The sequence below is a fragment of the Drosophila simulans genome, chromosome 2R (assembly GCF_016746395.2).
Source record: "Drosophila simulans strain w501 chromosome 2R, Prin_Dsim_3.1, whole genome shotgun sequence".
Classification (NCBI taxonomy): Eukaryota; Metazoa; Arthropoda; class Insecta; order Diptera; family Drosophilidae; genus Drosophila; species Drosophila simulans.
In genome coordinates, this window is record NC_052521.2 from 18,643,609 (window position 1) to 18,659,475 (window position 15,867).

At 42.4% G+C, this 15,867-nt stretch overlaps 2 protein-coding genes across 7 annotated transcripts in view; one reads left to right on the forward strand and one right to left on the reverse strand.

The window, feature by feature from the left end:
- Nucleotides 1–9,961, reverse strand: part of LOC6735565 (syndecan) — a 90,328-nt gene extending 80,367 nt beyond the window's left edge. For 2 of the 5 annotated variants that reach the window (XM_016181442.3, XM_016181436.3), the window contains exons 1-2: nucleotides 9,761–9,961; nucleotides 8,837–9,102 (exon numbers count right to left, since the gene is read on the reverse strand). In XM_016181442.3, the coding sequence (XP_016028906.1) occupies nucleotides 8,837–8,929 (93 nt within the window). In that variant the 5' untranslated portion in view covers nucleotides 8,930–9,102; nucleotides 9,761–9,961. Of the gene's footprint in view, nucleotides 1–8,836; nucleotides 9,125–9,760 lie in introns of all 5 variants that reach the window. The other 3 variants (XM_044922723.1, XM_016181443.3, XM_016181439.3) reach the window with 3 other exon arrangements.
- A 652-nt stretch (nucleotides 9,962–10,613) lies between these two features.
- Nucleotides 10,614–15,840, forward strand: LOC6735567 (zinc finger FYVE domain-containing protein 9). 2 transcript variants are annotated; one of them, XM_039292479.2, is made up of 8 exons: nucleotides 10,614–10,743; nucleotides 10,949–11,788; nucleotides 11,931–13,401; nucleotides 13,466–13,744; nucleotides 13,807–14,830; nucleotides 14,887–15,013; nucleotides 15,074–15,238; nucleotides 15,295–15,840. In XM_039292479.2, exons 2-8 carry the CDS (start codon nucleotides 10,970–10,972, stop codon nucleotides 15,445–15,447), a joined length of 4,038 nt encoding a protein of 1,345 aa, XP_039148413.1. In that variant the 5' UTR covers nucleotides 10,614–10,743; nucleotides 10,949–10,969; the 3' UTR covers nucleotides 15,448–15,840. The 2 variants fall into 2 exon arrangements, with proteins under 2 accessions (XP_039148413.1, XP_016028908.1); XM_016168677.3 differs by having other exon boundaries at nucleotides 10,629–10,836.
- Nucleotides 15,841–15,867: the final 27 nt, after the last annotated feature.

Here is a 15,867-nt window from a genome sequence, read left to right on the forward strand (position 1 = left end):
AAATATTTCTATCAGTTGATCATCATTTAACCCACTTACGCATAAGTTATCTTACTTTTTAATCTCGAACCCTAAATATTTTTGCAAGTTAGCATTTCCGAGTTCCAAGCAGCGAATATGCTGCTAATCAGCAATTAATTGGCATTAGTCATTATATCACATACACAACTGACTGATCTATGGATCAGTTTTAGTGAGTCAGCAGCTATCGGAAAGACGATACCCAAATGCCAACACCACTTGCCATTTGCATACGTGACCCAATCGATGAAAATCGAGGGTGGAGAGGAGAGGCAAACGGAAGGGGCAGAGAAAGCAGGCGGCAAATGCGATTAAACTTAAATTAAAATATGACAAATAAGCATAATTTAATGGCTCGCACACTGATGTAATGCTCATTGCCCGTTCGTTGATAACAATTAAAGCGTCAATGTCGAGGGCAAAAACAACAAAACAGCAAAAAGCCAAAAATGGCCAGCAAACAGTAGTGGCCAAAAGTCAAAGGCATGAATTATGCATGCAGTTTTTCAGCGGATTTGCTTAAATTTTAATGGGCAACATCAGCCGCAAAAACCGTGAAATAATAGAAAATTTTTAGAAAATTTGCACTGCATTCATGTGTCTGACCTAACATTCAAAAACACATTCATGGGGTCCACCAAATAATTTATGCGATTTTATTTAATTATTTAGCGTTGGCCGTAGCAAATATTTACAATTGATCGAAAAGCAAACTTTAGCTAGCGAAAAATAATGCATAATTTAGTTTGTAAATGCTGTTATTATTCAAGAATTTGCAGCTCACAATCTAATTAGTTTGTGATGGAAATAGGAGTGTATATTGATTAATTTGCATTGAATTAAATTTGAAATATTTTTCTCAATACGTATTTCACAGGCTAATTTGATCAGACTTGCGATTGAGTGGTCATAAATTAGTATAATCTTCGCAGAAATATGTATTTCATTAGGAGGAATGTCTGTTCTCTGGTGCCAATCATTTTCACTGCTGCCACATTTTATATTGTCCAATGACCCGAAATGCGAAACATTTGCCGGCTATCAGTTGCTATATGGCTCTGCTGCTCCCCAACATCTGAGCACTTGAAACTTGAGTCGTGTCAATAAACCGAAAAAGCCAAAAATCAAAGAGCAGCCAGACGGAGCAAAACACAGCAGCTGTCAGAAGTGAAAAGGGGGAGTTGAGTTTCGAATGGGGGGAGGGGCAGTTGAGTTTTCGCAAACTTTTTGGGGAACTGCAATCTGTTGCCGCAACTTCAGTTGCAACTTGCTCGCTTTTCGGAGTGTAACGAGTTTTAGGTTTCCGTCCGTCCGTCGCTCGAAACAATGACAATGGCACTTTGGGGCGACTCCAAATGCCGGGAATGCCCCACAAATTGAATGAAACACCAGAAAAAGACCAAAGGTCAGAGGATCCTATCAGCAGGAGACAGAAAAACAGCAGCAATTCGAGGAAAAGCTATAGAACATATATGCAAAATATAGCCCCCATTAACTTTATGATTATATAGACTTTTTTTTTTTGATAACGAAATTAAAAACAGGGAAAGTCCCAGTTGTTTGCAAATTCCGCAGAATTGCATGCACCTCATATCAATTTTGCTCCATTCTGGCTGTCAACTAAAGTTCACATTCGTCGAATCTGTCGCACAAATAGCAATGAGATCATTTAAATGAAATAAACATCATTACCTATAATTCGGTATTTAATCGCCAGGCGAGTTCAGCTGACCTCAGTCCGGGGATTATCGTAGATCAGTCACATCGGAACGCGATTCGTTCTTTGTTCGAGCGATTATTTACGACTCTGTATTATAGTATCATAGTATTAAGTATTTTCCTTATCAAATCGGAAACTGGCAGAAAAAAAAACAGATTCACTGCGAACTGAGAGTGGGCGTCAACTCTGCCCAAGGTGAGATTATTAATCTTGTGGCTGATGTGCGCCGGAAAATAGCTCGAGATATTTGCGCGATATTATTCACATATTTCCAAAACACTTAATTACCGAAATTTTTCCAAAAATAAGCCAATAATAAAAATTTTACTGCTAGAAAGCTAGAGCTTAAATTGTATAATTGCGTTTGAAATTCGCCTGGAAAGAGGAGTATAAATTTTCGTGAAATATTTCCCTGACCAGGCGTATAAACAAATCTGCATTTGTGTTTGTTTCTGCCGCTTCTACCCCGCTCCCCTTACCCACCACACTCGATTACCGTGCTGCGGTGTGTGTGCAAGAATTTGCGTCGGTTTTTGTGGCCATTGCGTGGGCGTTCCAAAACACACAATAGGGTTGTAAAATTGTTCCAAAAGCTACAAAGCTGTGTGGAAAAACTATTCGAAGCTGTAATACCCCTCAAAATGAATTCATAATTATTTAATTCGAGTAAAGTTTATTATACTTATTTAACAGTCGCTTATACAAATATACAAATCCTACATAAATACAGTTATTTTGAAATATGCATCTGATGACAAAACTGCGTCGAGAGTATTTCAAAGATACATAGGGTTAAAAGGTGAGAGTTTTCGTTTTGGAAAGGGAACTGGCAACAAAAATCGAACAGTCGACTGGAATGTGTGCAACTCCATTGAAAACTCATCGACAACATCAAACAAACAACAATAAAAGCGGAAAAGCCCAACGAAAAACGCATAATTATGAAAGTATGCGAGGCGCGTGGGCGAACGGGTTGATGAAGATAGCGGTGCAAGGCGGAGGTGAAAGATGTGAAGAGGCGTCAGAAAAGGGGGCGGGGCAGCTACTAACTGGGCTCAGTTGTCATTTGACTTTTGCGCGGGGGCGGTTAACTCTTTTTCAAGCGCTTTTCTGTCGGCTTTTCCGTGTTAATGATATGCAAACAAACACAGAAAAAAAAAGGAAACTCAAAACGCACAGGGAAAAGGGAAAAGTCAAAAGCAGCAACAAGAACAACAACAAACTAGACAGGAAGTACGCGCAATATACAAAAACACAGTTGCGAATAAGGGGGAGAAAGGGAGAATCCGAGAGGAAGCTAAAGAATCAACAGAATATTTTGCGCGCGATTTGCGTCAATGAAAATTGAAATGGCAAACGGAAAAAAAGGGGGACGAGGTAGGGGGATAAAGTACGGGAGTAGGCGCAATCGGTATTGGCACGTCCTCCATGTTATTTTTCGCAATTAAAATCGGGGAAAAATATTCCCCACGGAGGTGGGGCCCCAAATAAACAGAACTCAACTGCGAATTATCAAAACGTTGAGTGCGCCACATGACCCCATCGAAAAATAAAAAATCTATCTTTAGTAATCTTATAATACCCTAACTAAACAACTCGTATCTAAAATAGACTCTACGAACCCAAAGTTTTGGATGGTAAATGATGAGTTAACGCTGAATTTAATTTTGTGTATTTTTTTTTTTGGGACATCCTGAAAGAACGGCAGCCAAAATGTAATACCCTTTCATAAACAACAAGAACACAAGAATGAAGAGGAAGCGCAACTAAATCAGCAACAGTGGGACACACGAAGAGGCCAATAAAAATGAAAACAAAATTGTAAAATCCAATAAAACAGCACTCACACACACACACATTACAGCGCGGAAGAGGTGTGCGTATGTGTGTGCGTAAGAGGAGGTGGGTGGAGAGGAAGATACAGAGGAAGAGTTGAGCTAAGAGTGGGAGTAGATGGCAAGAAGCAGATTCCACCGCACGCACATACATATGTATGTACAAGTTGTCCGTCAGTAAACCGCAAAACGAAACAAGACGAAGTCGAACATATGAAACAACAAAAACAACAACAAAAGCAACAGCACAAAAACAACAATGAAAAGCGGCAACAACGCATGTTTATTGACATTGCCTTACACTACCCATCTCTTTCTGTCTCTCAGTCGAACCTCTCGTTCGCTCTCTTGCACTCTCTCTTTCTTTCACACAGAACAGGGGGGCGGTTGCTGTTGTTGTTGTTGTTGTTGTTGTTGTCGCCTGCCGGCCTATGTATGTATGTATGTATGTATTCATTAATGAGACGGTGTCTGTGTGTTTGCGCTGTTTACCTCAGCAGACATGCAACATACAATCAAACATACAGACAGAGAGACATACCGACAAACGCCGCCTCAGCAGAAACTGAAATCTCGAAATCATACGGGCCAAGAAACCCAAAGAGACGGAAACTCAGACAACGACCAAAGACCCAGCCCAAAAGACTCGAGACGAGGTCGCGAGAGTCCCCTTCCGAAACCGAAACACTGGCCTACAGGGGGTCCGTCCGGTCCGTTTCGAGCCGAGAATCCCCTATAATGGAACTCGTAATTAGGGATCCATCAGTCATTCTGGGAAAACCTGTCCAAAATGCTCTCTCGTGTTTTCTCTTCAATCACTAAATCGCACTAAATTGGTAATTGCTTTTAACCTCCAATCAACTCAAACAAAAATTGTTTTAATATTTATTGTCAAACTAACAAAAGGCTTATACAATTTTACTGAAATCCCTTCAAATTATAAATTTTATAATTTTTAGATGTAACCTGATGTTTAACAGCATTTTTTGGTGAACCAATTTGGCCGTCAATTATAAACAATAACCCAAAGCTGATAAGATAACACCCGTTCCCATCCATTTTTGTTGCACAGTGTAGACAAACTTCTCTGGCGGAGTTTTCGAACTCCGTACGTTTTTGTATTCTGTCTCTTCTTCTTCAAAGTTGTCTGCTGCCTACACACACACGCACGCACCACACATACATTTACATGCCGCCAGCGCACAAACATTTTATGCTGGTTTCTGCTTCTTCTTCGCCTTTTCGCTTCATTTACAATTTACAACGAACTCTCTTTCAATCTCTTTGCACATTGCTCTTATTTAGAGGCTCTCTTTTATTTTGGTTTATGTAGCAAATGTTTGTGCTTGTGATTTATTTGCGGTAAGCCTAAGGTTGTTATTTTAATTAAATTGTATTTTTGGTCAAGTGATAGCGAAAAAATGCTGGAAATTTATTAAAAATGTTTTTGTTACAGCAAAAGTACGAGTGCTCCCCCTCTCTTTTGCTATGTACCTCTCTTTTGTGTTTCTCTCTCTCTTTTACACATGATCTTGTTTGCCTGCCTTAATTGGCAACTGACGCAGATTACTTGTGGGGATTTTCAATTGAACTTAGATTACCGCAATTAATCTGCTGCTTATGAGCTCGTGTGACATTTAATAAAAAATATTGAAAATGACAAACGAATATACGATAACTTTTTGACATTGCACCAAGTCGCCATTTGATAATTGCACTGTTTGTATGCCCGTTACTGGTGGATTGAAGAGTATAGAATCTATCCAGCGCTTTACTACCTGAGTGACGGGTATCTAATAGTCGATTGTTATTGAAAAACCACATTCTGTAATGACAATTTATTAACAGTCGGACTGGGACTCAAACCCCATACTTATTTTCCACTCAACATACAATTTATTGGGATAAATGATTACAACTGTAAGGGTATCTAAACTTCGCTTTCCTCTCTTCGTGTAAACATAATTTACAGAAAGGTGAGACACGACAAAAGGCGAAAAGGTGGGGGGAGGAATAGAAAGAGACGCAGCGAGCAATTGCAAGTGCATAACAACAACAACAACATGAGACTTGAATGCTGGTGCAAAGGCAAATGAAAAGAGACACACGTGAATAATAATTGAAAAAAATGTAAACCGCATATGGTGGAAACGAGGGGGAGCGAGAGGGCTTGATAATGAACATATGGGCAAGGTAATGAACAAAGATTGAATGAAATGAATGAGTGGAGGAGAAGTAAACTGGAATGTGGAATCGTAATTTGAATAAAATTGTGGGATGGGCTTCTAAGCATGAATCAAAGATTAGCTAATCTAAGAAATATAAATGTAAACAATTCAAAGAAGTATGCAAAATATTTCAAGGAAACTATTCATTCCAGCAACTTTAATGATTCAACTTGGATTCAGAGCAACGATCAAATCTGCAACTCAAATAAAACCCAAAAAGTCAATTATTCAAATTTCCCTCACCATCTACAGCGGACAAAAATCGGAATTTGATTACCCAGTTCAAGGAAGTGTTTGTTGTTTAGGTAGCCAGATCCACAGAATCGATCGAATGGAAAACCCAATATCGGCAGAACCTTATCGCGCTGTCTGTCGCCGTCTGGCAATGAATCGGTATTCCAAGAAAGGAAAATAAACACAAACAGCAGGCAGTTGGTAGGGATGCGGAAAACGGGAGGGAGCAATGCTAAAGGAGGCGTGGCACATTGGGTTTCCACACCTTTGAGGTGAGAGGATGCAACCGAGTGTTATCCCTTACTAACTTCCACACTTAATTACAGTTACATTGAAAAAAATTCGATTGAATATTCAAATGTTAAAAATAAAATTAATGTTTTACTTTCGAAAATTCTTCAGGGTTCAAATCCGTTCTCAGATATGAAGAGACATTAAGATATGGCCATAGATAATGGATTAATGCCAACTTTGTAAATGAGGCAACAGCGCGCAACGGAAAATAGATAGTGTGGCACTTGCAGCAGTCACAACCATTAAACTTGCACCCTCTTTCCGGTGAAGTTATAGCCATCTCTCGCCGTGCTGCTCATCAATTTTCCGGGCACGTTCTCAAAATGTTTTCGACGACAGGGAAAGGAGCTACGAAGGAGCCGAGGAGGGGGCATAACCACGAATGCCAATTTTGGCAAAAACAAGTGACAAACACCAAAAACAGGACACAAGATGGACGGAACGGCAAAAACAAGATTACAGGCTGCTTTAGAAGGCTGAGAGGGGGGCGGGCGGTCTATTGCGAAGGGGTAAAAGGCCATCGCACTATTTATGTGCAAGTAGTGTGTGTAGAAATTTTTCGGGCCAATAAGTCACACACCAATAAAGGCAAACAAGCCAACAGGCGAGCGAACAAACAAACGAACAAACAAACAGGCAGTGAAAGAGGCAAACACAGCCATCGAAATTGGCAATAGCCGGATGCTTTTGTTGGCAACAGCCGATGCCAAAGATCATCGTGACCAGTAGCAGAAGTTGTATCAAAAACTGGCCCAGAACCCAGGCCCAAATCAAGAAGTGCTTTCAGTGATGAGGCTCTGGAAAATGCAACTGTAAAACTCTTTGAGCAAAAAAATTAATAGTACTTCTAATTTCGAATAACTAACTAACAAGAAAGCACGGATTGTAGTAAATAAGATTACATAACATAAGATACACGATTTTCCCGTTTAAGCTAAGCTGTAAAATTGGCTCTTAATTGATATAGATAAGAAGGAGACATTAATATTGCCCTTTGGGCTTGTGGGCTGATTCATTAGCGGGTTTTATTATCAGCCAATATATCTTAATGTGAGTAATTGCGCTAGATAACACGAAAAGCCGATAAGTAATCCAACTCAAGTCTACGAATTTCTTTGTAATATTTAATTGAAATTATAAAGTTTAAATCCAACTTTTGCCCAACACTGAGACACAAGAATGTCAACTTGGCAATTGTGTTAAGCATTTTACACAACTTGCCCATTAATTTAACCTGTTTTGCTAAGTTAACACCCTTTAAAAGCAGAGTTTACAATCGGTAAATCTAAATTAAACTGCTCAATTAATGCCAAAAGTACTTGGTGATGAGTGGAAAACACCAAAGCGGCGAGTTTCGAATCTGTAAACAATTTTCAAAACAGCACATTCAGGCACCAAATGATCTCATTGGCCAGGGCAGGTGATTAAAGAAAGTACGAGACGAATAGAAAGGAATTCGTCGGAAATTGAATCATCTCTATATCTCCGAGTAGCATTCCCCACATGAACGCGGTATATCTGTTTCTGTGGCGGCACGCATCTCTCATCGCTAATGGGTAACAGCCGACAACAACATCGATGGATGGATGGATGCGAGTTGGACCCGATGACCATTTTGGATTTGCAGCCTTATTTGACCAGCAGCCGCCTCGTCCTCTATATCTATATCTATGTATAACTATCTATATATATATATATTTTTTGCAGAGTGCCGATGTCTGTGCGTATAGTTCACTGCCATATTTATGCGTTCGCAATGCAGACGTTTTTAATGTCTTTTCTACAAGAAGCCAAGGAGTGGAGCAGTGGAGCCAGAAGCTTATGGCTCACACAACCAACAGCTTACATTCATCGGGACATGGAGGCCTTTCCTCTTCATTATCTGCAGCCACAAATTGCATTCAGTGCAATGCCTTGGAGATTGCTTATGCCCCTGCCACATGGTGCATGGGTATATGCCACATGTATCCACCTTGGGGCTGCCGAATTTTGCATGATAAGTGCAACAACAGGAACAACAACAGCATGGACAACCGCAAACCGCAAAAACAACTGAAGTGAACAAGAAATCGAACCGAACTTGGAGTTCCGAACCCTCAAGGTGGCGAAAATTGGGAGTTCGGATTGCTGCTGATTGAATCTGCCTCGATTTAATTGGTAAGCAGTTACAAGCGGCAATGAATGGGCTTACACAACTATGCTTTCGAAAGGGGTCAATTGAATGCTCCACTTTGTCCCCAAACTGGTGGGCATGTTTATGCAGCTACAAAAGGATAGCAGTGTCTAATAATGACCCATTTGTAATTAATCAAGCTGTGTGACGCATTAATATGAATAAGCATTCGATGGCCATTAAAGCCACATTAATATTATCACAAAATCGGCTAAGATTCGGTTGGCCAGGTAATCTTGAAGTTGGCCATTGAATTGGGAATTTCGGGTGTAATTTGAGCTATCTCTTTGATAAACAAACATTATATCAATTTATTGTCCAAAGATCTTACCTGATCTTGAGCGTGGGTGGCGGCTACCAGAACTCCGATGAGAATCGCGACTAGCAACAGCGGCTCTACGGAAATCTTCTGCTTTGGCTTCATTTTCCCCGTTGGTTTCTTCTGCGGTTGCTTTTGTTGTGATTTCAGCTAATGGCTTCCAGTTTTGTTTATTGATTTAAAGATTAGAACTGGCGGCGGCACACATATACATACATATATATTGAGCTATATATATTTCTTGCAGCTTTTCAAACTGGTTTCACACTAGAAGAACGCTGTTTAAATGCACACATGAAACTATGATTATTATGATTATTTATTTTCCAGACACACACTATTCCCGATGTGTTATCAATCGAATTGCAAAACAAAAGAGATAGCGTTGGGTGGAGAGACAGGGTATTAATTAAGCATTACACACTGTAAAATTAACAACAATTTATCGTATGCGCGCGCGGCTAAAATCAAAGAAAGGAAGTAGAAGAGCGGGGGTAATAAACAAAACGTTTACGCAGAGAGAAAAACACAAAAAAAAAAGAGGAGACAACAGCGCAACTACTGTGTGTATTGGTGTGTGTGTGGGTGTTTTAATCGAATTCGATTTTTGTAGTTTATAATTTTAACAACATAGAATTTAAGAAATTTTTCGTATAATACACTGTATTTTCCTTTTGTTTTTCTGTTTTTCCCTTTGAATCCAGAGATTTTTCAACGAAAAAAAACACGACCGCCCACCACTACAACTACACCATACGCATTCGTATTCGCTCTCCGTCTCCTCTCGCGCCCTCTCTTTCCCACTAACGCCGCTATGGCGGCTTCTTTATGTGTCTCTTTTCTCCACTGCTTCGCCTGCCTCTTCTTTTCGTATCTTTCTGCCCGTTGTTTTGCTGCGTTTATTTTCGTTGCATTTATTTTTGCTATTTTGCGCACCTTTTCCTCTCCGTATTTACAAAATTGCACTCGCGATTCTTTTCGGGGGTGTACAAATTTCTTTACACTCGAGTGCCGACCAAACAACAGACACGAAATCGCGCTTAAATCCGGACGTAACCGTGCCTTCTTCGCTCCGTAAAATTTTTTCGAATGACTCGGCCAGTGTTACCAGATGCAGAAACGACTCAAACATCCAAGTGGTGCATTTCCTAAAAAATACCAATTCGTGTGCTTAGCTGGGTGATGAATTAAATGGAAAAACCAAAACGCGAACCCAATTAAAATTTATATATTTCGTTAAATTTTCGCGATTATAAAGCTTCTTAAACATCTTTAAATTTGTTGGTTTTATTCTTATGTTACTGTTTGTTTATATTATTTACTTAAGATATTATTATGGAATTATTGTATTTTTGATGAGCTTAAAATAATTAAATCAAATTTAATTAACATTTTTGATTTATTTAAATTCTCAAGATTTCATATTTAGGTGTTTATAGTATTTTTCTTGCGCTAAGCTGCGGTTATACTATTTTGCACTGTCCCGGTTTCTCATCCATTCACTGTTATTCTGTAGTACTGTTAGTTCAGTTGTGGAACACAATATTTTTTTAAAAACACACAGTGGCGGTTAAATTTCGAAGTCCGTATTTATATAGATTTATTTATATTCATTGGCATTAATAGTAAATAATTAAAACATTCTTATTTGTTTAAGGCCCAACAGCTTTCACCTATTAATATTTTCAAATTTAAAAAGGTGTTACGGTTTATGTTAAGTTTGTAACAGTAACAGATATTAAGAGAAAGATAGAACGAGATAGCAAAATAAAATACTAAATGAGAAAGGTGCTAATTTGACTAAATTTTGTATGTCTTTGCAACACTGGTTCCGTGGCTATTTTTAGGCAGTTTCTTATAATGTTTTTCGTCTCCGAGTTTTTGTTAATAAATTAGCGAGAAAAAACAAAGTAAATAAGGTAATTGCAGGTGCTTTACATTGCTTAATAAAGGCGAATACGTCCTTGTTTTCCTTATCGCTTTGTTATGACTATATTCGAGGTGTGAAAAAGGTATGAATCACAAGACCGTTTTTTTCCCAACATCTTTTTGTGTTGTTTTTTCTCTTTTGCGTTTTTGTGAAAATGCAAGCAGATAAACCTGGTTGGTCCGATTTTATTTTAGGTTTCTGCGGATTTGGTGGCCATGGACTTGGTGGACATTGATCAGGTTTTGGACAATCTGGAACTGCGCATTGCCGCCGATGAGCAGCTGAGTAGAAATGCAGCAGCAGCAGCTGCTGCAGCTGCAAATTCTGGCCGTTTTCTGGGCGACGGAGCAAGTGCATCCAACAGTGGAGTTGGAGCTGGCGCAGGAGTATCGGGAGCTGCGGGAGTAACACCAGCACCGGCGTCTGGAAAGTCCTTTGTGGGCGTCTCCCAGGTCTTCAACAGTCTGGATGACTATAGGGAAAATGTGAAGTCCTTGCAGGTGGATGCCCAATTACCCAGCTACGACTGGCAAACGGAGGCGGAACACGAAGACGACATCCACAAGTTCAGCGAACAGGCGTCCAAAAACAACGGCCAGGCGATAGTATCGTCCTCCGAATCGCTGACCACCTCATCCTGTTCCACCTTCTCGTCGGGTCCGTCGCCCGTGAGCAACGGCAGTCACTCGGAGGAGCTAGCAACGCCCCCCGAAGACGAGAAAACGAGTGAAGTTCAGGTGGAGCCAAAGGAACAGGATCAACCGCCGGAACAGATCAATCATGAGGACCAGCATCAAGATCAGGCTGTTCCAGAGCCATTGCAATCCAAGCAAACTGTAGAGGAGTTAGCAGTGGGATTGTCATCCATCTCCATCACTGCGTCCGGCACAGAATCGCAATCCCTATTGCCGGAGGAGGTCACCGCATCGTCTGTTCTCGGACAGGTTCTCGAGGAGCTCTCGGAGGAATCGTCGCCCAGTAGAGAACCTGAAACCGAAATGACCAACGGCATAGATGTCCCATTGGCCAATTTAGTATGTACTTTACACCTTACTTTGTGTAAATTACTAATAGCTGTAGCGCATTAGTTTAAAAATATTAGCTTCATAAATCAATTAAGCTTATAACTATCTTGGTTTGTAGTATAGTTTATTAATAATGGTGTTACTTTTTCAGCAAGCATCTGTTGCGGAAGTACCGGTTCCAAAAGAGAAGGAGCAGCCGGTACAAACGGAAGAAGAGGATGTGGAGCTGCCGCAGGAGCAGCATCCCAGGCGGAGTCAACCATTGACCTTCTGCTCAACCATGGACGAGATCTCCGACACTGAGCTGGACAGCATGCTGCAAGAGATGGATGCAGATGACAACCATGCGGACGATCAGCAGATGCCCGAGGATGAGAAATCCGGCTCTGCCTCACCAGTGACCGAGGAGGAGTCGGTGCGGATTCTATCCGATGAGCAGGAGACAACCTCAAACGATCAGATGAATGTGGACAACTTTTCGCAGGCCTCCACTGTGGAGTTTGCTGATCTGAAGCAGCCGGAGTCCACTCCAGTTACCGCGATGGGAGAAGATGTAGCCTCCAGTTTCAGCAGCACGGAATCGGATTCCCTTTCGGGCAGGAAACTAGATGGCGAAGAGGAGCAGGAGGTCGATCGAGAGCATGAAGATGCCAGCCTGGCCACGGATGCCCTGGAAACCCAAGAGCAGCGCCCCCAGCGACCACAAACCCTAAATTTGAATGGTTGCCAGGCAGAAAGTTCCACCCCATCTCAAGATGAAAACCCCGAAATTCAACAGGAAGCTTCGCAACCTGCCGAAGTCAGTGAAGGAGCAGCAGGAGTAGGTGTAATACCCGGCGAGGATGACGAGGAAAGTCCCATCTACGAAGCTGTCGGCTACAGCGATCCGCATGCCAATCTGGGCAAGGTGCCACCCATATGGGTGCCGGATAACATGGCCGGGCAGTGCATGCAATGTCAGCAAAAGTTTACCATGATCAAAAGGCGTCACCATTGTCGCGCCTGCGGAAAGGTCTTGTGCTCTGTATGCTGTTCGCAGAGATTCCGTTTGGAATTCGCCACCGAACCCGAATCGAGGGTCTGTGTGCAGTGTTATATGATTCTCTCTGAGCGGCAGGCCAATGGATTGAATTCTGAGTCAGCACCGGGTTCGGCGTTGCCGCCCACTCCCATGCGTTCGCCAAACCCAAACAATCCAATGGAATATTGTTCTACAATACCACCACACCGTCAGGTGGCCTCCTCACCGGGAGCTCCGCCACCCAGCGTGATTGTGCCCGTGGGTGTGTTGAAGAAAACCGATGGCAGCTCCTCCAACTCCTCCAGTTCGGATGGCCAAAAGGGCCAAAGAAAGCGAAAGAGTGTTATGTTCAGTGACGGCATTGCGCCTGGCAGCGAACTGGCCAGTACCATGGAGCAGCAGTGGGGCGAGTCCAAGCAGGCTCGAAGGGGACTGTCCAGGAGTGGCTCGGGAGCTGCTCAGAAGCCACCAACACCTGCGACAGAAGAGCCACCTCGCAGTATTGACACTAGCTCTACATTGGGCCTAGTGGCACAGCTATTTCGCGGTTCCATTCCACCAAGTGCAGCGGCTGCCACATTATCGGCTACCGAGTCAAGCGGTAATTGAATTCTTTACTTTTTTTGAAATCGTTTTCATGTAATCAATGTGTTTGTATCCTCCAGCTGGTCGCTCCTCATCCCAATCGCAGGCACAGAACTCGCCGCGTCGCAAAGCAGAATCATCACGGAATCGCAAACTACCGCCAAACGGAGATGCCCAAGGCTGCTATCTGCCGCCCGAGGAGAACGGCCTGCCCCCCATTTGCATAAGCAGCAAAGAGGGCGGTGAGGTGGACTACAAAGTGGTGCGCAACGATGGATCCCTTCTAGATCGATTGCAGAACGAAACGCTCAAGTTCATTATAAAAAACAACTTCTTTGTGCTGGTCAAGATTGTTAACAGTCAGTATTTGGAACTCTCAACTAATCCTAATTTTTCTAAATTGCATTTTTCTAACCTCCAGTGAGCTGCTGTATGAATCGATGGGTGCTGAACTTCACGACATCCGGACTACATCATATGGGCAGCGATGAGTTGATCATTCTGCTGGAGATTAAGCAACCCAAGCAAGAAGAATATGTGAAGGGGGAAGTCGCAATTCCAAAAGATTTGTTCCAGCACCTGTACGAGATCTACGTGGAGGCGGAGCATGCCCGGTCCGGCACCCATGAATTGGCTTTCACCAGTCCGCGAAATGCCAATTTTCTGGGTTCCCGGGAGCATGGAGGATTCATCTTCATTCGGCCAACGTACCAGTGCTTGCAGGGCGTTATTGTACCAGACAATCCGTATCTGGTTGGTGTGCTCATCCATAGACACGAGGTTCCCTGGGCTAAGGTCCTACCTCTGCGGTTGATCCTCCGCTTGGGTGCCCAGTATCGGTACTATCCCTGTCCACTGATCTCGGTGCGCGGCAGGGAGTCGGTGTATGGAGAAATAGCTCAAACTATCATTAACTTTCTGGTGGATTTCCGCAACTACTCGTATTCTCTACCGGCCATCCGAGGATTATATATCCACATGGAGGATAGGCAGACGACGGTGATTATTCCAAAGTACCGCCAGCAGGATGTAATTAAGGCAATCAATAATGCCAGTGATCATGTACTGGCTTTTGCTGGCAACTTCTCAAAAGTGGCCGATGGTCACTTGGTTTGCATGCAGAATATCAACGACGATCGATCCGAGATGTACTCCTACTCCACGCAGGCGATTAACATTCAGGGTCAACCCAGGAAAATCACTGGAGCCAGCTTCTTCGTGCTAAATGAAGCCCTCAAGAGCACCAGTGGCTTGTCGGGAAAGTGCAGCATCGTGGAGGATGGCCTAATGGTACAGATTATGCCTGCCAAAATGGAGGAAGTGCGTCAGGCGTTGCGCAACCAAAACGACATCGACATCGTCTGTGGCCCCATTGACGCCACCGACGATCAGAGTGAGATTGTGAGCATTAAGTGGGTGGACAATAATCGAGACATCAATGTGGGGTAAGTTTACCTGTACTACTTAAAAAGAATAAGTGTAACTTAAATTTGATTTGCAGTGTTAAGTCACCCATTGATGACCAGCCCATGGATGGCATCTCGAACATGCGCGTGCTGAAATGGGCCAGCTTTAACTATTCCAATACCAACTATGCCATCCGCCTAAGTGATATCTACATTATAAAGGTATAGTTGAATCCTTACCACTTTGGTTGACATAACTTTACTACCAACTTTACTTTACAGTGCGAGGACTGGTATGCAACAAATGGTGGAAACTGTGAGGAGATAACTCGGATTGCGGAGCAACTGGCTCGCAGTGCCTCGATGGCCCTGCTGCCACTTCTGGATCTTCTAGCAGCTGCTGGCATTAATAAGCTTGGCCTAAGAGCCACGCTCGACCAGGATAACGTATGTTGTTCAATCCGAAGACAGTTAAAATCCTTAATAATATTATACATTACCAGGTGGGCTATGAAGCCGGTGCCCGTGGCTCCAAGCTTCCGCCGCTCTACATGAACGCGCTGGACAACCATCTGATAGCCACGCTGCATGGCGAATCCTCTGGCATTCAAGAGCCCATCATTCTCGAGCTGATCTTCTACATACTGAACGCTTGACTTTAGTCCCTCGTAGTGCAATTCTCCCGCTGGATCCGCAGACCAAACGGAAACATTCTTAACTCTAAGCTCGACGCGATCAAAGCCTACGACAACTACACGAGCCCGTGGGGCAAGAAATGAGGACATGGTGGTATCGTTGGATGGCTCAGTTAACTGTGTATATATTTAAGTAGCTCATCGATTGGTTTTTGTCTATACATTTCTATCCCTTGCTAACCTTTCACTTCAACTGTTATATTATTTCTGATTTTTATTAGTTTTGAGTTTTCACTGAAAGTAAAAAGTATCTAAGAAACCTAAATATATATATTTGTATGTGATGTTCTTTAATATGCTTTACACATTTACCACTCGAGTATATATGAATAACAACTCTATTAAAACTGTTGATCAAATGGCTGTTTCATTTTGCGGAAA